Genomic DNA, 20,887 nt, shown 5'->3' with positions numbered 1-20,887 from the left:
GGTTTAATGAGAGTAGGGAAGCTAGAGTGCTAAAGTGTTTTCCACAAAGATGAATAAGGACCACTGGAGGAGCGTGGCCATCATCCAGGTGTTCACACTAGGGGGTGCTAAAAGCGAGCAAATCTGCTTAATGTCCCTTTAAAACTACAATACTTATTTAGAAGCTCTTTCTGTAAATAAAACACAGTGAAACCCTTATTTACATAATAAACCACTTGCATTAGGGTGACATAATACCCTTGTAATTCTAGAATTAAAAACAAGTTGGTATTACAGTTAAATATTGTACAGTAAACATAATGAAATTATTTAGACTGTAAAAAAATATATTTTATAAAAATCACGCTAAGTCAATTTGACTTTTTAAAGTAGTCAAACTTAAATAAAATACTTTGGTTTGATGAGAGTTCATTGGTTGAAGGAAAGAGAAATGTGCTGTTGGTTAAAATTATTTTATTAATGCAGAACCGATGAACTAAATAAAATCAAGAAAACCCAAAGAACTTTTTTCTTCAGTGCTGGCGGGCCTTTTCCGCGCTGCCTTTAATAACAAAGGTGAATGTTGGTCCGAGCTTTACCTGAGGAAGAGGGAGAAACTAAGAATTAATTCATAGATAATATTTGTTCAGCCATTTAATAACCGATTCAAACAACAGACGAATCCTTCATATATTGATTTAAATATTTCTCAATTTGTGGTTCTAGTGGTCAACTCCGGTCAAGTTTTACTGTGTGTGTGTTTTGTGTTTAAAAGTTACCTCTAATACGTCAAATAACTGATAAAAAAAAACCTTTTAATCCAAAATGTCTTCCTTACTCTGTAATCCTAGATTTTAATCTTGGATTATAATTTTAACTGACTCAAACTAACTGATATATTTAGATTATTGAACTGGAGTGTTTTCAACTAGACTTTAGAGTAAACTGCCGGTACATTAAAATAGCATATTCTGTCATTCCAGTGACACACGTGGATGTTGTCCTGAAAACCTTGCAGCAGTTCTGTTCTTCTGATTTAGTTCCTCTTAAACTAATAAAACCAGTAAATTCTTTAAAATGCAACCAGATGTTTAAGAGCTTCTAACCTTCATGGTTAACGTGACACCCTGAAGCCTGCACACGCTCTGAGGACTAAAGGACAGAGACGTGTGGAGCTGCGCCCCAGCCTTGATAGTAGCAGTTGAATGTTTAGCCTCTAGGTGTTGGAGTTGGTCTCTGGGACCGCTTAATTCAAAGGTCACTTCCAGGGTGAATTTTGAAGGATTGAACACCAGGATGTTAAAGGAGGACTGCTCTGAAATCCCCACCTGTGGGCGATAGAACACCAACAGGTTCAGTGGTAACAGATTTTGGTTATGGGGGTGTTTGTGGTCTTTGACGATATGCTGACCTTCCCAAAGTCTAGTGTGTCTCGTTGGGTGGGGGTGACCTCCCTCAGGGCACCGTCTTGGGTCTCAACTAGAACTGAAGTGTTTTCTGAGAAACAGTTGGCCTTAACAGTCAGTGTGAGCGGCTCCGACTTCCTCTTTACTTTCAGGACCAGTTTGAAGTTCACAGGTCTCTTTGAGGTGGGGGTGAAGAACACCAGCAAAGGCAACCTACAGCAAAGAGGTCACAACAAACTAATGGATGAAACTAATGCTTTACAACAAACATGCAGAAACCTGGAAAGTAAATAGTAAACTTGTATTTACATTAATATGAAGCAACTGAGTTACTGACCTGCTTTCAGAAGCCACCTCTCCGTCCATGGGCTTCAAAATGACACAGGACTGTTGGTCTTCAGAGGACAGAGACGACTGCAGGACTGAGAAATGAGCAGGTTCTTTTTCTTCATTCACAAGATCCACTGTTTGCTGAAATTTACAACCTACACACACACACACACAAAGACAGATTTGCTCATTCATTCACATTTTCCCAGGAGACGCTTTGACTTCAGACAACAGCGAAAGCTGAACTCACCTGCAGGTGGATTAAATAATAATATTAAAGTCAGTAAGAGAACCCTCCCTTGTTTCTAAGCTTTTACACATGTAGAGAAAATAATAAATATACATCCTCTGGTCATCACCAGTTCTCCAGCAGTCTCACACGAACGAACTAATCATTATCAGCACTGTTAGTTTGCTGCTCCGGAGCATACAGGTGTGTGTTCACACAATGCCAATGAGGAAAGACATCAACGGTGATCAATCTGGGAAGGGTCACAGGGCAATTTCATACACCTTGAACTCCTTCATTCTACACAGAGAAAGATTAATGATGAGGGGGAAGCACTTAAAGCAGCTGTCAGTCATCGCAGGAGTGAAAGTCCTGTGGAGTCCAACCCTGAGGTCAGAGGTCAAGGAGCGTAACACTCAGGGAAACAAAATATACCAAAGAGCTCCATCTCAGACCCAACAGGCCTCAGCTAGCAGGGCAAAGGTTAAAGTTCATGACAATATGACAGGAAAAAAAACCATTATTTATTAGGTCTTTTAGAGATGAGATAGTGTGTTTTTCACCATGACTATAACACTTACCAACAGTTAGTTCTCCAAAATCAACATGAACTCTGCTGAGATAGACGTGTGGTTCTCTGGCGGTGCCCACTAACAGGAAAGGAACAGACAGCGACAGGGTTTCTACCACAAAGCTCCAGAACGATTCCACCGTGTCCTTTTGGTTTGCCGAGTATTTAAATCTCATCTGGAGACACATGGAGAGCAATAACACTCAAGGACCTGTGAGCCAGATGATTTAATATTATGTACTTCTTGTCTTACTTCCAATGACGTCCCAGGCTGGATGGAGCCAGAAGACGTGAGACAACGGAAACGAGTAGCATCTGTGTCCTCACACCTCCATCTGAACGAGTAAGCCTTACTGGTTGGGTTCACCACATTAAAACATCTGCAAAGTCATGCAAGAACACAAATCTTTAGAGCTGCGAATGGATGCAGGTAAAACTTTCCCTTCCTTCTTTCACCGTGTGGTTGTTTGAAAGAGGCCGACGGCTTCAAACTCCAGAACTCGACTGTTTGGGTCCACAGGGCGCCTGAACTCGGGACGCCGGCGGTTGTTACTGATGTAATCTGAGTCCTCAAAGTCGAAGTGGCAGTGGGGCAGCAAGCTGCGGCCCAACACCGGAATACAGGGAGCCTGATCCCCGTCCTGCAAGTTGGGAATGCTGCAAGAAATTTGTAAACATTAAATAAACAGAATCTAGTGCTGGGTGTGCAAACGGGAACCAGAACAGCATTTTGTGTGTTTATAACAGCACTTTTCACATCTTACGTTCGTTTGAATGTCATGGTTCAGTACCTGCAGAGCAGCTTGCCCTGAAACTGAGCCACCTCCACTGGTGAAAAGCGAATGTGAAAGCTCTGAGTTGCACCAGGATCTATGGTTCCAAAAGCCGGTTCCACGCTGAACGGAAGCTCCTCGGGATTTCTCATCAGGAGAGACATGATGCTGCCGAGGGCGCTGGAAGGACGACCTGACACTGATGACCTGCTGCTGGATCGAGACGTGGAGGTCTCACCTGTTGGCGACCACATATCCTCACGTTCACACACCATCAGAACTTTCTCATCAACCAGTACAACTGGATTTGATACAATTACCAACTTGGTTACAAGTCATTTTAGAGGAAATTCAATACAAGTTGAATAAGATGATATTTTTTTTCTACAGTACCTTTTTGATCACGATTTATGAAATTGGTGCCTGGATCCATGTAAACATTCCAGGAGAATTCCACTTTCACATCCCCCACATTCATCATCTGCAATCTTTATGTGAAAACATACAAATGTTTCATTTAACAGAGCCTTGGAAACGTGTTTTATATAAAAAAAAACTATCATAATAAACAACTAACAGTCTTGTTTTCATCTGAAGAAACAAGAAAAGGAAATAAAAACACTTTAAAGGGTTAAAGGGTTAAAGCTTCAAAGCGCGCTCACTGGAGAAAATCCTAATCTCCTAACTGGAATGTTATGAGGATAAATGTTAACATTTTATTTTTATTTCATGTAGTAAAATTTCTCTAGAAAAGTAATCATGTATGATTAATTTCCTGTTTGTAGTTAAAACATATCAAATAACAATATATATACAAGAAAATACAAATAAAAAGTGAAGTCAGTTTGGTTATCTATGGAGTGACCAAATAAGACTTTTTAACAGATTAAAGACAGAACAGCTAACATGACTTGTGGTGGGAAGTTTCCCTAGTGAAATAAAAGTGTGTAAACTCCAAATGCAACATAAATAGTGTTTTGACCTCGAAGGAAGTGTGCGCATCCCTGGCACAGTGACTTACTGATGGATCCTGGTTTGGAAAATCCCAGTGTCCTTGAAGTGGATGCTGTCAGTGTTGCAGCTGAACTTCATAAAGTCACAAACTGCACTGATGCACAAATTCAACTCCCCCTCAGAACCTTCAACCACTGAACAGGCAGGCTGAGGAACAGTCTTCGTCACCTTCAAGAAAACACACACGAGTGAAGACGTCTGGACGGAGAGCATCAGGCATGAGACGATACCAGAGCAGCACCACGTGTACCTTAGTCACCACAGGCTGTTCAGATGATTCTGAAGCTGAAAGTGAAGAAGTGCTCTCATACAGGACTATTCTCTGTTGGTCGTCCCAGTCAGCCATCTGCTGGGTCGGCTGCTGCAACTCCACCAGACAGATCTTACACCTCATTGGCTGGTTGATCAGTGTCACTGGCTGACTCGACCTGAAGCTGACGATCACTTCCTTAGAGCAACCAGCATGGATGTGCCCGACCTGCAACAAGTGCATCTTTTACAACTGATAAAAGTTATTCTAGGTAGGCGCGCAGATATCCGTCCCCCCCAACTAAGGCCAGAAAGAAAACAAAATCGGAGGTTAAGCGCTTGAAGCTCCTTTTTCCAATTACACCGAACGCAGCATGACGTAAACAAACACAGACTCCAGAGGTGCCAAAGTGGTTGCTGCTAGGATGCAGGATGAAGTGAAAAAGACAAGCAACGATTACTGCGTATTTAAAAAAGACCAACAGTGTAAGTAGGTGGGACCGATCTGTCTGTTTATGCATGTTGGTTCTAGTTTCAGTACATTGTCAGTGTTGGGACTTACTCGTTATAAGCGCCAAAGCCTCATTGCTGACTTTAACAAGTCTCTTCTATAAATATGATCCCTCATGAAGTTACTACTTTACACTAGAAGATAGTGGAGATGTGGAACCTTCAGGCTGAGCAAAGTTTGGGAGTTTTTAGAGTTTGAAAATCGCCTCCCGCCTAGAGGCTCCCAGTCGGGGAGAGGAGGAGATGCGTGCAGCATGAAGAGTGCAAATATAAGATAAAACGGTCTTTGTTGACTGATCACTTTGTCTGGTCAAGACTGACTCTGATTATGAAGCAGAATATTGACTCTGATGAAGAAATTCACTCATCCAGCTGGGAAGATTGATGCTGCTGCAGCATCAGACAGCTGGTGCTGCACGAGAGGTGTGTGGAGTTTACAAGCTCCAAACGTTGGGTTTGATGTTGGTTTAACCTTCTCTGGGACGTGATGGATGTAGAAATGATGGTAAAAACACCGCAAACGTGACAGCCGTAGCAACAATGTAAAAAAAAGCCGTAAAAAGAGGCAGATGCCAAAGAGTTATATATGGAAGTCAAGTGTGCCACATAATCATAAAAAAAAGTAAAATTTAAAATTTAAAAAGACATTATATATTTATATATAAATAAAAACTTTCAAAATATAATGAAAATTTCTAAATATCGTAAAAATACGAAGGAACATCTGTTGGTCAGGCTGAAAAGTTTGGGAACCACTGCTCTAAGTGATAAGTGAATATTGTTTTTAAATATATTTTATGTGCAGTTTTTAGGGTTTTTATGTTTTCTGTAAAGATTGGTATGCTGAAAATCATTTAATGTTTTGCATAAAGCATGAGGTTTTGGTTAGTAATTGATTGGAAGAATAACAAATGACTGAATTAAATAGTGGAGCGCCTCTGTCAGTGCGCCCCAGGACAGCTGTGGCTACATTGTAGCTTATCACCATCAGTGTGTGAATGTGTGTGAATGGATGAATGATACACTGTAGTGTAAAGCGCTTTGGAGTCCTTACTCTGAGAGGCGCTATACAAGTGCGGATCATTTATCATTTATAGTGTTGATCAGGCAGAGCTTTGTTGCCAGCGTTCCACTGCATAATGGCTTCAAACACGTATATAAAAGTGTTAGTTTTTAAGCAAACCATTGGATGAAATTACACAAACTGACTGAGCTCTAGTTAAGGCGCTTGCAATAGTTTGTGTATGTGTATGTGTACGTGTGCGTGTGTGTGTGTGTGTGTGTGTTTGGGGGAGGGTACATTGGAACTTTGTCCCCTCCAGTTTGAAAATCCTATCTGCGCCCCTGATTCTAGGTACTAAAGTAATTTAGATGTTTCTGTTTGTCATATTCTACCGTTTATAAACAGGCTTTCCTAATAAATATAATAATGTCACAGAAGGCTTTCTGAGAAACTGAGACTGACTTCTGAAATAAAACATCAAAAGGATGAAAACAAATAAAAATGATCAACAAAATGGATTTTTAACCAAACAATTAAAGCACAGATAACAGTTGTAGGTAAACATATTAATATACAACATCCATTCTTCACCTGAGGGGAAATGTTGATGAGAGGTTCACCGAGGGGCCACTCAAACCTGGCCACCTGGCTGCTGCTGTGGTTGGTCATGGTGAATCTCTTTTGGTGCACCATGTTAATGTAGCAGTCACCAAAATGCAGCACCTTGTAGTTTCCTTAGAGAAAAGGATGACTTTTAGTGGATTTAGTGTAAAACACAGGCTTTTATTTAAGGAAGTAGCTGTTCCCCATCAACTGAGAAAGTCTGAACCAAAGACTCTTATGCACTCTCTAATTTCACTACCTTCAGGTTCCTCTTCCTGATCCGTCTGCTGTGGCGACCTGAGAATGTTATTGAGTGAGATGATTTCCTGGTACGCCTCCCCAGTCACTTGGACCGTAGTGTTGCTGTGCTTGTTGTCCTTCACCTGCAGTAACAACGATGCTCTGACACACATCGGTTTGTCTGAGCAGAAGCTGACCTCGAAGCTTGTCTGTTCCTTAGCATTTAGCGTCAGAATGGCCCTGTGCTCTGAGCGGACATCTGCAGCAGAAGGAAAAACGTTTGCCATGAGAAATATTAGCCGGGAATGTAAAAAGAAAGAGTTAATTTAGCTCTCGGCAGACAGCTGGCTATATGCTGACTCCTTGGTGGGATTGAGAGCCAAAGTTGCTACATTACAAAAAATGAAAATAAGGTATTAAAGATTCTTTAGGATGAGGCAAATCTGAGGACACAAGTAACCTATGAAACCCAGAATTTATTCAATGTGTCATAAATAAAAATATTCAAACTGTTTATAAAAATCATATATATCATGATTTCATCTGTCTTTATTTTATCTGTTAAAGGCTGAATATGGAACACGAACACCAAAGAGACATCTAGTGTGTGGAGGTTGTTGTTGCAACAGCAGAACAAGGTTTCCTGCCGTCGGGATACCAGGTTCGCTGCCGACATGTGACATTTTTTATTTGGTTCCATCTGTTGTAGGCTTCACCTAAGCTCACTCTGGTTTTAGATCTTTTATAGATGCTCTTCTTCTGAGAAGGATAACATCTTCTGGGTTCAGAAGCAGCTGCGTGACTTGCAGAGTATGCCATTTTCTACAGGACCAAACTCGCTTTGCCGAGCGGACTGTTTGGCAACCCGTAATAGTGCCCTCTAAAGGCTGGTAGATGTAAACATAAACCCAGCGTTGTGCCTTCTAAATAAATATTTAATTAAAATATAGCTTTTAAAGGAAACACTATCTTCATTCTGCACACCTCTAAACGTACTGTGGATGTTTTGTTTAAATATAGCGTTTTATTAAATTGTTTCATATTCAACCTTTAATCTGCTCATTTAAGTCAGGGGGCGGGGCTAACACTGAAGGTTGATTGCTTTGGTCTGGTGTGAGATATTTAGACCTAGTAATTAATAGAAAATCAGCAGGAATTTATTGTTATTTCCAGACTGTCAACAATTTATTTTGCATTTTTTTAAATAAATCTAATATTAGATGAAAATAAATTAATGTAATGCAAAGTCAACAAAAAAACGATGAAATAAATCATGAAACAAAATTATTTACAAAATATGTAAATGAAATAACTTTTTTCATTTATGATGATTTCACAATTTCTTATATGTTTAATCCATTATTCATGGTTGTTTTTCAGAATTTAAATACAATTTTATGCCTTTCAAGTGCAACTCACCCCCTACAAGTCTTACTTCCCTCCCACTTCATGTTTGAAAAATGCAACAAATGCTGTTGCCTGGCAGACCGAGAGGGCGGAGCCGCTAACAAATACACACACACACAAGCTCACAACAGCATTGTGACATCATAATGTACCAACTAACGTCATTGTGTACGTCTTAGCCAGTAGCGATGGCAGATTTAAATTCAAATGTAATGCAGAGTTTTTACCTGACAAAGGCGCAACATTGACAGTTTTAGGCAGAATATTTAAATGTGAACTAAGATGCATTAAAGTGTCAAATAATTGACTACACGTGTCTACAGCATGATTAGACACTCGTTTATATAGTTTATCAGCAAAAAAAAGTTGATTGGGGGGTGACTTGCTCTTTAATAATAACATTTCATTCTTTATTTATCTTTTGTAATGTAGCACCTTGTTTCCCATAAAGGGTTTCTTGTTTTATTCAGTTCTAATTTAATGGCCACCCCTTTGTGACCTTGATTTATGGACCCATGAGTCAGAGGGAAGACCCTCGTGTAGATACTGGGTCTGAGTAAACATTAGCTACTGAAATTTAGATGATGTCAAAACTACAACACTGAAAAATAGAAGTACTTCTTGAGAACAGAAGTATTTCACTGTTTACCGGAGTCTTCTGGCTGGGTGGAGTGAACGGAGGTGTTACCAGAAGAATCTTCGATGGTGAACACACCAAATTTATCCATCATGTAAATATGGACCTAAATGACAGTTACACACACAAACATTCTCACAAAACGATTTGTTCTTTCATTATAACATGCTGTAATACTATTGTGCCCTTTACATAAAAATAAAAGATTAGCCTACTCCCACCTGAGCTGTGACATTCCCATCATTCAGCAGAACCAGAGGTAAGGTGCGCCTCCGCCCAACCCAAACATGCCCAAAATGCATCTTTGGAGCTCCTGAGCTGGTTCTAAGAACGGGTCGCAGCACGCGTATGGTGGGAAGATTGCCTTCTCCTTCTAGGCCAAACTCCAGCCTCTTGTTTTCTGATGTCGTTGATCCACTGGACACAGCAAAGGAAGAATACACTCCACAGCTATAGAACCCCAGATGTGGCACTGATCTCATCTACTGTAACGTACACTCACCTGCCTTCCACCGTGGCCTGGAACACAGCGCTGTAATGCTGTGCGGCTTTAGGTGTGAAGGTGACGAAAGCAAATGCGTGTGACCGTTTGGGTACTTTCAGCACTGTAACGGGTAAGCCAAATATATCCATGTTTTGTGAAGCCTGAAAGAAAATCCATCGCATATTTTTAGATTTTCTGACTCTGTGCCTACGGGAACGGAATGGCTCCACTAATCTCACCTGTGGTCGGACACTTCTGATGGCCAGCTTGAGTCTGCAGGAGACATTGTTGGTGTTGGTCATCCTGAAGCGGGCCTGAGCAGTTCTACCAACCTGGATTTTGTTGAAGACAAACTTGTTTTCATCCACAACATAAATGCCTTCAGCTTCTCTGAACTGATCAGAGGACAACTGGCTGCGGCTATGGCACAGGAAGTGCTCCTCAAAGATGAAGGTTGTGTCTAAATCAATAGCTGGACAAGAAAAATAAAAAAATAGGAAAAATAAAATAAACAAGACTTTATTATATGGTTCAGCATTTATGATGCTGTCATGCTGTAACTGTTAATAAAGAATCATTAACCGGTTTAATAGACTACCTGGTGTAAACCCTGTTTTGGCTTTAATCTGTTATTGTTGTTTACCGTTGCACACATAGGAAGGCAGGACTGACATAACAGAAGCAACAAACCTACGCAACCTACATTTTTTACACAAAATATCCTGAACAACAAGCAGTTTAAACCAGGCGTGTTTGTACAAAGCAGAAAGAGCTCCACTGAGAGTCAAGATCAATGATGTTAACCCCTGGTGCTGGTGCTGATACCTGGTTTGCAGGCTTCAGCCATCAGTCTGTATGGTATTCCATCTGGATGATCTGACGGGTTACGGCCACTAATATCAATGACCAGGATCTGGTTCCAGGTACCAGGCTGGTCAGCCACAAAGTCCACGATCACCTGCTGAGAAGACCCTGGCTGCACACTTCCACTACAGGGGCAGACTGAGAACTCTCCCAAAGTCAGGAGTTTCTGGGAGCAACACAAAAGCTTAAGTAAACACTGCACGCAAAGATCATGCCGTTTTCTTGGTGTCCTGCTGTTTTGCAGATGGAAAACAAAACATTTACTGTCAAAAACCTTGATGCTTGTGATGCAAGCAGGGAATCAAAGACAATCTTTAATGATGTTCAACAGAAACTTACACAGGAGTGTCCAAACTCCCCAAGATAGGTGTCAAAATCAGCTAAGTGACACCACTTGTTTCATTTAAATGTACAAAAGATGCAACAACATAGCAAAGTTATAAAGTGTCTGTCTGCAACAACAGCCTGCTGGAGAGACAGCTAGGATGCTTGCTTACCTGTTGAACAGGTGTTTCTTTCCTTTTAGGTCCGGTACAAGTGGACTTGGCAGAAGAATTTTCTCTGTGCAACATTTTATCCAAACCAGAAATCAGAAAAGAAAATTAAAAAGCTCATATTTTAACAAATTAAACTAATTTAATCTGTGTCATTTATTTAATTGAATGTGGGGCTGCATGGTGGCGCAGCTGGTAGCTCTGTTGCCTCGCAGCAAGAAGGTTGCAGGTTTAAATCCTCCTGCTTACAGTTAGCATGTTCTGCATGTGCCAACATCAACATGCTGAAGCGTGTTGTGTTCCTACCCAGGATGAGAACCATTGCAGCTGATGGTGAACTGAAACTGGAACTGTCCTTTGTTTTCAATATTGAAGCTCTGGCTTTTCTTAGTGCCACACACCAGAGGACCAAAGTCTGCTTCCTGCGCAGGAGTGATCTGGTACCTAAGAATTGTTGCAGAACTTCATCACAACTTATGCAGACATTCACAACTGTCTTTTAATGTTGCAACTAACTAAGTGTGTTTAAAAAGTGACACAATTCTGGTTGTTTCTGAGCAAAAAAATGACAGAATAAGTACAATAACCTGGAGAAAACAGCCTGAAGAGAAACATGGAAGTCTACGAAGGTTAAGGTTTGTCCTTTTTCACCAAACTTGGATTCCATCACCTGCACAAGATACAGTCAGTTAGCCTCATGTACAAATCAGCACTCTTCCTTTAAGCTACAGAACAGAATCATAGATTAAACATTTGTTTTTTTACCTCCGTCATGAAGTAGTTTGCATGTTGTTTAAAACATTGTGTTGATCAAACCACCTAAAAGATCAGGTGAGGAACTCTGATAACAGTTTTTGTCTGTGTGCTGTAGATGGATTCCATCTAGAAATATTTCTTCTATGCCAAGTTTCCTGAGCCTTGATGTCACAGTATCACTTGTTCTATTTTTAGACTCAGGGTATTTGTTCATAATGTTCAGGGTTTTGTTTTTGTTTGTTTTTTATTCAAACTAGTCATCTCATCTCTCCTGCCCCTACTTTCCTACAACCTGACTAATGGTTTAATTACTGTCTGATTTGCTTAATGCATCTCACTAAGATCACCTTGTGTTAAGAAATAATGAGTAATCCTGTGGTAATCTTGGTTAGATTGTGAAAACGACTGCATAATCTCACAAAGCAGCTTCAGATTTTAGCTTCATTTCTGTAAAAACGACCGAGTTGGAACCATTTTTGTCTTTTCTCAGGTGAGCTGGCATCTTCATCAGGTGGACTCCAAAACGTTCAATGCCAAACAATTTTGCAAAGATTCAAACAAACATCTCGTGCCTGATGACTGCTTTCTTTTGGCCGGAGAAACAAAATGTAACAGTGAATTAAAAACTCAAACAGCTGCCTAATTTACTAAACAGTCTTCACACATTAGATGACAACAGAGTGGAACAGCTTAATGCTCAGTTTAGGATTATTCCTCACCTGACAAACCAGGATGGGTTGTGATTTAATGGAGACTTCTCTGTCAGGTGTGCAGGTGATGGACACTGTTGTTGGCTTCTTAATGGGCAACTGGAAGCTCTTCTGTGGAGTAATGGTGAAAATGGACGCTGGCTTTGGAAGAGCTGGGTTGCTCTGCATAACCATGAACCTTGAGGAAAAACAAAAAACAATGAATAGCAGATCTACACTGTGTGGAACAATAAAAAGTAAAAAAGCTGCTAAAACTCACTTGACAGATAAATCACATTTCCCTTTGTTCACCAGTCGGACAGACTGTTTAGTCTCTTGAAAAACTCTGACGGTACCAAAGTCCAACTGGATGTCTGTCACAGTAAAACAATAGAGTGTGTTATTTTTTTTCAGTGATTTTCATAAAGCTACTGAATCATTTAGAAGAAAAATCTGTTAAAGCAAAGCGACAAAAAAAAATAAAAAAATCTAAATTCTGCGATGCTCAGTTTGAGCAGTGACGTCTCTGCATTTGGGGCAAGTGGGGCCAGGCTCCACCAGATGGCGCTGTTGCTCTCTGCTCAGATAATCAGTTAACAAAATGGTTCATTTTAGAGTAATATAGTATACTAATCCCTCCGAACACAGGTCCCAAGCCCAATAAAATACTGGAATAGCACACATCACATTACATTGATGTTCTATTGGACAGCAAGTGTGCAGCGGCACAGACCCACACTCCTGTAATGCACCTCAAGTATTTCACCACAGACACAGGGAAGAAGAAGAGTACAGAGGTAGCCCTGTTGTTGTTAGCTACTATAGAAGCTAGTTTATGGAACTTTTCAACAATCAGAAGGATTAAAACATTTACATAGAACACAATGGAGCAAAAAAGGTTAAATGCACTGGCTGTCCACTACGTAAAACAAATCCACTCATGGATTACACGACTTTCAGCAGAGTTATTGAGAAGTTTGCTCAGATGAAAGATCGTAGCACAACTTCAATCAATCAATCAATCAATCAATCAATCAATCAATCAATCAATCAATCAAAGCTTTATTTATAAAGCGCCTTCCGTGACTCTATCAGGAAGCCCAAGGCGCTGAACATGGTAGATGAGAAATGTGAAAACATGATGAATAAATCGATAATAAAAGCAATTCAAATAGTGCAAAACAGGTAAAACATTAAAGTAGAAGACAAATGGGTAAAACAAGGGATAAAGAGACCAATGAAAACAGCAAAATAAAATCAACATAAAAGAGGGCCAAATTCAAACAGTTCAGGGAACGCCAAGTGGAGGAGGTGGGTTTTTAGGCGACTCTTAAAGGCTGGCAGAGATGGGGACAGCCTGACTGAGGGTGGCAACTGGTTCCAGAGTAACGGTGCTAGGACTGAGAAAGCCCGGTCCCCGCGAGTACGACACCTAGAGCGAGGTACTGTCATAAGCCGGGGTGAGTACTCCTCTCAATATTCCACCTTTGAGCTGTGTGTTGCAGGAGTGGGAGGTTCCCAGCTGCACCTGTTTTCCAATCAGCGGGTCCGGCTATTTAAGGAGGATGGAGAACACACCTCGACACCAGATGATTACTACAGCTTGGTAGTTTCCAGCCCTCTAGTGTTACTTGGACTTTGTGAACTTTGGATTTTTGTGATTACCCGCCTCCAGGTTTTTGGAACGTCTCTGGATTCAGCGACTCCTCAGGATTACTCACCCGTGCCCCATAGGGCTTCTGGACGCAGCTCTGACTCATCCCCCATTTCTCCTATCTGACCTGCTCTCCTGCTCACCTCACTTGGATACACCCCTGCTCTCAACCTGCCCTCCCTCATTCCTGTGCCTTCCCCATCTCCCAGTAAGTCTTTTCTCTGCACCTACCAAGACTTACCTCCCTGGACTCACCTGTATTTGTAACAACAGAAGCACCACAGATGTACCCTGGTCTAGTGATAGATAGATATCATTTAAGACCCTCAATAGAGCCGACTCTGTGCTATGGCCAGACCTGAACCCTGATTGGAAAACCTCAAACAGATCAGAGTCAGTTAAATGTGAGACCAGCTGCTGATAAACAACTTTCTCAAGCAGTTTTGAAGTAAAAGGCAGGGTAGAGATAGGCCTGTAATTTTCGATCACAGAGACATCAACACCAGGTTTCTTCAGGGTCGGCCGAATAACTGCTGCTTTCAAAGCAGCTGGGACCACACCTGTGCTGAGGCTCCCATTGATAATCTGACCAAGTGATGGGCCAAGACACGGAAAGGCAGCCTTCCAGAGACGAGGCGGCAGAACATCAAGTGGAGAGCCAGATGGCTTCTGCCTTGCTACAAGCTTACTCAGCTCAGAAAAAGAAACAGTATTGAGGGAGCTCAGGGTGGGTGGTGATGGAAGAACTGGAACAGGGTCAATAGAGTTACCAGAAATAGCTGCTCTAATGCCTGATACTTTATCAACAAAGAATCTGTGAAAAGCTTCAGAGTTTCCAGCAGCTGTAGGAGACATGGTGCTAGGCTCCTGATACACCAGAACAGAGTTCAGTGTTTTGTAGAGAATCCTGGGATTCTTGGAGTTTGTTTCAAAGATGTCTGCAAAATAGGCAGTTCTAGCAGCCCTCACAGCATCCTGATAAGCAACCAGAGATGCTCTGAACAACTCACGCAAGACCTGTAGGCCATCCTTTTTCCACTTTCTCTCAGAGGATCTACACGTCCGCCTACAAGCCTGTGTGACATCAGAGAGCTGAGGCTCCCTCCTAGGCCGAGACTTGCAAAGCTTGAGAGGGGCAACCACATCCAGGACCTGATTACAAAGTAAATCAAAGTGTTGTGAATAGTGATCAATGTTAGATGGATCAGGGTTAAAGGTCTCTAACCTTACAGACATACATTCCACAAACTTTGCAAGTTTCTGCATCCAGGGCTCTGAACCTGGTAGCTGGAGCTTCACACACAGGGACAGGGCATGGCAACGTAACATCACACACTGTTAGACTTTGCTGGCATTTGCTAGTATATTACTGTAAAATCAACAGTAAAATACCTCTAAAAGTGTTTGCAGTGTAGTACTGTAATTTCCATGCACTGTTAGACTGTGCTGTCATTCCTATAGTATATTACTGTAAAATCAACAGTAAAATACAGCTAAAATCTCTGCAGTGTAGTACTGTAATTTCCATTTACTGTTAGACTGTGCTGTCATTCCTATAGTATATTACTGTAAAATCAAAAGGAAAATACAGCTAAAATCTTAGCAGTGTAGTACTGTATTTGGCATGTAATGGTGAGTAAATTCAACAACATCACATATTTTTCATGGTATGTCACTGTTTTAAAGGAAACAGGTAAAGTACAGCAAATATAAAAATTTGGTATACCTCTCACATTTTTCTGTCTGTGGTTTTTCAGTGGACATTTTAAAATACCTTGCTCAAATCTTCATTCAGAGTGCATTACCAAAACAATTCTTTGAAAAAACACTATGCCCCATAGTAAAGAGAAAATGCTCCAAGAATAAATGTTTTAATTGAGCTATTATAAAAGCATACAGTATGTAAACACTCACTAAAATCTCTTTAAAAATATTTTAATTATAATATAAAACAAAAGATTGGATGCTTTAACCAAGCCTACATTGTAAATAAAAAATTCATCTCAGATTGATAAAATCATATTTAAGCTAATCTATTAGTCCTACTGCCTAAATGACAGTAATTGACATCTGCCTGGTGGGCGATTTAAACTGATAAATGTTTACAGAATTTTATCAAAAAACTGACATGATACCAGTTTACAACTTTATAATTGTAAGAAATTTATGTAAAATATTCCATAAAATATTGATCATTTCAAAATTCCACCAGTTGTTTGTTTTTTTTGCATGTTTTCACAGCAATATTATAGGATAATTACAGCCACCAAAATTATGCTGTTGTCTATCTATTGTGTTCACTATAGATGTAACAAAAAATTCAGACAGCTATAGATGGAATCTTAAGGAAATGGGCCAAGGAAGAACTCATCAAAGGTATTTTCCACCCCTAGGTATGTTTTATGTTGTTGGGTTTCCCAGAATTAGCTAAGTGAAAAAGAATTCATCACTTTCACCTGTTACAACCTGGATATTTGCTTTCAAAACAACAACATTGGAAACACAATATATGATCGTTGTCTTGCACTTTTAGGAAAAGAAGAAATAAAAACATTTTCCAAACGCGTATCCCGAATGTGACCCATTACAGGGGAGTTGGTTAGTCTGGTAAGTATTTTACTGCATGTTTTGGCTTTTAAACTAGCTATAGCTGTGATCTTCATGCAAATTCTGCAAAATGGTCCTTGTCCATAAATGTGTAAACACCTTATTGAAGTTACCCGAATGCTTTAAAAACTGACAAACAAGGTGATTAATTTTCAGCTGCTACCCATGCAAAGTAATGTGATGCTTAAAACCAAATTTGTTAAGATCTACAAACAATGCATAATCTATTTTTCAATTGTCAGCATGTGATTGTATTTTGGACTGATAGCCAAAGCTAGATTTTACTTAAAATATCTGATGTTTTCTTTTTGTAAATATTCTATGTAAATAATTTATTTATTCATGTAATTGGAAAAACAGTTCTCTGTTTATCCTTTTCTTGAATAACTTTTCATTATATTTTTAGTCACTCAAGCACATCTCAGATATGAATAAGAAAACTGCTTGTGCCAAAATGTTTCTGCTACTTATTGTTTTGCTCTTGATCATTTTTTCTTTTTCTTTTTTTTTTCTTTTCAAAGGTAAAATGATTTGCTTCACATTTTCTGTAATGGAGACTGCTATCAAAGTCAGTTTGTTTCCTTGACTTCTCTTGTGTATGACATTTGTTTTCAATAAAGTTAGGAGCAAAAAAAAAACAAATGCTAATTTGGCAGTAAGTGTTTGCAGGTGAAGGCTGCTGGCAGTGCATGCTGTGATATGCAGAACAGGTTGGAGAGGTTTAACTCTGATATTGAGGTCAAATAATTTTCCTTTTTGTGGCCAGTGTGAAAGCTATACTACTTTCCGTTTTTTGAGGGGATGTTACATTTTAGGCATTTTTGAGCCTTTTATGACTATTTAGCCTACTGTTAAGGTACTGTTTAGTTTTCTATGCATTTTTGTTGTATTGCTTAAAATATCCCTGGAAAAGAAACTATTGAAGATATAGGGTACTTAAAATGTTTCTCTGTAAATATTATAGATTCCGTGCACACAAATTTATATTGTTCAGTTCACATGTTAGAAGCCATAAACACAATGCAAATTATATGTTTTCTTGTGGAATTGAGAATTGTAAAGCCACTTTTAAAACATTCACTGCCTTTCGTTCCCATATGCACAGAAATCATAGACGAGGGGAGAACACTGAGGAGGAGAGCTGGAAGTTCACTGGAAATCTTAGCTGACAAGTTCCTGGATGTGGGTATGTTGGACAAAATATTAAAACTCTTTGTGTCCATCTGAGGATCCATATTAAAGATGGAAAAAAAGTATTATGCCAGGGCAAATATTTCCACCTACAATTCAAGTCATTGGAGAAGTGAATGATTATAGACATCATCTTTACAACTCTGCCACTCAGGATGCTGTGACAAAAGCAAATGTCTCTAATCATAACATGCTAGATGTGTCAGCAGTTGTCTACAAAGGTACCAAATATGTCAAAGGTCATGTTGTTGTAGTAGATCACACTAGTGAGAGCACTGACTTTGGGTAGATAGTTGTGATACTTGTTAATGATTCTAAATTGTACTTTGTGCTAGAATTGCATCAGTCAGTACGCCTTATTGACCTTGGACTTTATTGCCTACACTGCCCTACAGACAGAAGTTTGTGTGTAAATGCGGACAGTCTGATGGATTATTACCCAATACCCCTTTATAACATGGCAGATCTTTTTGTTGTCTCCCTGCACCATTCAGTTTCTTCATGATTTTTTCCCCTTATATTTCAGTGATGGAAATTGAAGATGAAATCACATGCATCCTGCCGGAATTGGAGAGACAGAAAGTACTGTCCATCGCAGACCACCTGAAAGATGTCATTGGTGTCCAACAAAAAAGTGACCTTCTGTTAGTAGAGGCAGATGATCGCAAACATTTTCTTACACCAATTCAAATACGTAAACTACTACTTGCATTTAAGAAAGGTTTGTAGACATTTTGTATACATCTGACTATTTATCAGCTGTAGGTCACACAGGTCACTGATTCATTTCTTTTTTACATTATGACCATCAGTTGCCAATTTCTTCTCACTATACCATTATGTTTTTCTGTTTTAATGGAAGCAATCAAATAAAAAAAGATAATCCAGTGCATTTTGTTTACATCTTGATCTTAAATATATCCAACTATTACACAAACAAGTGTGCAGGTGTCTGTGTGTGTGTGTGTGTGTGTGTGTGTGTGTGCACGCACAAGTATAAACCTTTTATTTTGGGAGCCTTTATTGTATTACAGTATGTTACCGTTTACTCGTATCTTAGTAAAATATGACATGAAAAAGGTAGATTACTGCCCACAAAAACACAATACCCTCTGACAGCGTTGACTATTTTCAGTAGCAAAAGTGTATGTTTACGGTAAATCACTGGAAAAGGTATTGCAGCATACCTTGAAATGAGCTTACGGTAACATACCATAAACATACAGCACAACACATATTTATTAATCACGGTATAATATTGCGTTATTGATGTAATTTTCTTGTGAAATATATTACGGTATTTTACTGGCAACACTGTTGCCGGTGAGATACTGGCAACAGCGTTGCCAGTATCTCACCGCCATGCAGTCAGAGGGTTTTTTACAGCAATAAAATATACGGTATAATTCTGGGATCAACACTAATTGGTAAGTTACCGTTAACCATGCATCACGGTATCATGCTGGCAACAGTGTTGCCAGTTTATTACCGTAAAGTGGATAGGTAAAGTCTAACAGTGCAGAGTATTGGAGAGTGGTCAGAGAACACAGGAGGCAAAGTCACAAGGTTCATGACGGGGAGACCAAAAGAGAGAACCAGGTCCAGGGTATGACCCCTGGCATGAGTTGGGGACGATACCCATTGAGTTAGATTGAATCTAGCAAATCCAAAAAGCCTTTAGCAAGCACATTGTCAGGACAGCAGATATGGATGTTAAAATCCCCAAGAAATAGGACATAGTCTTATTTTAGGATGCAGTCTGCCACAAGATCATAGAAATCATTAAAGAAGTTAGTCTGTCTTTGGAGGGCGATAAATCAACTTTCCTGTTCAAGAAATAAACAATACTGGTGAAAGACCCCTTATTTGTAATCTCGTATCTAAAAGAGTAATTCTTTAATTACATTTAAATATTTGTATTTCCAGTGTGTAGGTTTGTGCTAGTGGTTCATATAATATGGATCAAAGTCACATTGCATGCATGAATTACTTGCAATTGTGCGTGTGAGTGCGCGCACCACGTGTGTGTGTGTGTGTGTGTGTGTGTGTGTGTGTGTGTGAGATTGCACATGTGCGCATGTGTGTGTGCGTGTGTGTGTGTGCGTATGTGTGTGTGTGTGTGAGTGTGAGAAGAGCTGTATGAATTCATTTCATTAACGTGGAACATTAGATTTTTTTTTTTTTTTACAGCTTGTACCTGGTGTGATTTCCAGTTTTAGGTCCCATGCTTCAGCAGTGACACGTATGGTTAAGCTTTGTACTGTTCCTAAAATCTTCTCAGCATCAGATACCTGAAACACAAAGATGGTCAACACCTGTACTGGATGAACACAAAGGTTGGGGTGCCAGTCGCAAATACTTAAAAACATAATAATAATAATAATAATTTTAAACAACATGTTGTTTATTATCTACACCTTTAAATGTTTATTTTACCTCCAGATATAAGACCTTTTCAAAGACCAAAGGCCTTTTAGGTGTGAACTCCACACTGAGAGTGAAAGAGGAGTTTGGTGGAATGATCCCCTGAACTTGTGGAACAACCAACTCCTCACAAAACTCTTCTACCCCCTGCAGTCTCCAAGACACAGGCAGGGAGGTCTTATTAAACAGCTCCGTGCTACGACTGTCCCTCCTGTAGAGGAGGAAAATACACGAGTCAAGCAGAAGGAATGACAGTGGGGTGAGTTCTTCACCTCGTGATTTTTATCTTGAGAGGTGCTGCTGGATTACATGTGAAGGAAGGAGGGAGCAGAAGATTGATCGGTGTGGACTCTGAAATGGTTTGTTGTGGTGAAGAGAAAGCTACGACAGAGAGACAATAGCCTCTCAAGATAAAAACCATGACACGCTTCACAAGAACAAAATTAAAAATGACTAAAACATATATATAGTAATAAAAAATAAGGTAGAAAGAGAAATTTAGAAAAAAAATGTGAATGAAGACAAAAATAAATAAGAAAAGCTAACCATGGCATCCTGAGAAAGACAGAACTGGTAGAAACAGTAGCATGAAAAGAAGATAGTGAGGAAGAATCAGCAGGAGATCAGACCAAAGCCAGCCTGAACAAGTGAGTTTTCAGCTGCTTTTTAAAGAATACCACTGATCGCTCCTCAGGAGCACTCGGTCAAAACCGGTATGAACCAGGTTTTGGTGGTTGCGGTGCAACCAGGCAAACTAATAGTTACAACATATG

The 20,887-nt window shown here is 39.8% G+C and overlaps 1 protein-coding gene across 2 annotated transcripts in view; it reads right to left on the bottom strand.

Annotated features, from left to right (window-relative positions):
* Positions 1-436: 436 nt before the first annotated feature.
* hydin (HYDIN axonemal central pair apparatus protein) overlaps positions 437-20,887 on the bottom strand; it is a 113,732-nt gene continuing 93,281 nt past the window's right edge. For both annotated transcript variants that reach the window (XM_070546530.1, XM_070546531.1), the window contains exons 58-82: positions 20,127-20,325; positions 19,888-19,981; positions 12,519-12,612; positions 12,269-12,437; positions 11,381-11,463; positions 11,100-11,237; positions 10,797-10,860; positions 10,261-10,465; positions 9,675-9,907; positions 9,454-9,596; positions 9,173-9,368; positions 8,964-9,057; positions 6,927-7,166; positions 6,656-6,798; positions 4,553-4,780; positions 4,310-4,470; positions 3,682-3,776; positions 3,307-3,526; positions 2,972-3,172; positions 2,769-2,895; positions 2,526-2,691; positions 1,723-1,870; positions 1,391-1,598; positions 1,086-1,307; positions 437-578 (exon numbers count right to left, since the gene is read on the bottom strand). In XM_070546530.1, the coding sequence (XP_070402631.1) occupies positions 513-578; positions 1,086-1,307; positions 1,391-1,598; positions 1,723-1,870; positions 2,526-2,691; positions 2,769-2,895; positions 2,972-3,172; positions 3,307-3,526; positions 3,682-3,776; positions 4,310-4,470; positions 4,553-4,780; positions 6,656-6,798; positions 6,927-7,166; positions 8,964-9,057; positions 9,173-9,368; positions 9,454-9,596; positions 9,675-9,907; positions 10,261-10,465; positions 10,797-10,860; positions 11,100-11,237; positions 11,381-11,463; positions 12,269-12,437; positions 12,519-12,612; positions 19,888-19,981; positions 20,127-20,325 (3,937 nt within the window). In that variant the 3' untranslated portion in view covers positions 437-512. The remainder of the gene's footprint in view (positions 579-1,085; positions 1,308-1,390; positions 1,599-1,722; positions 1,871-2,525; positions 2,692-2,768; positions 2,896-2,971; positions 3,173-3,306; positions 3,527-3,681; positions 3,777-4,309; positions 4,471-4,552; positions 4,781-6,655; positions 6,799-6,926; positions 7,167-8,963; positions 9,058-9,172; positions 9,369-9,453; positions 9,597-9,674; positions 9,908-10,260; positions 10,466-10,796; positions 10,861-11,099; positions 11,238-11,380; positions 11,464-12,268; positions 12,438-12,518; positions 12,613-19,887; positions 19,982-20,126; positions 20,326-20,887) is intronic.

Source organism: Nothobranchius furzeri, chromosome 17 (assembly GCF_043380555.1).
Source record: "Nothobranchius furzeri strain GRZ-AD chromosome 17, NfurGRZ-RIMD1, whole genome shotgun sequence".
Taxonomy (NCBI): Eukaryota; Metazoa; Chordata; class Actinopteri; order Cyprinodontiformes; family Nothobranchiidae; genus Nothobranchius; species Nothobranchius furzeri.
Note: the sequence above shows the minus strand (reverse complement) of the source record. Positions and strands in the feature narration are given on the sequence as shown.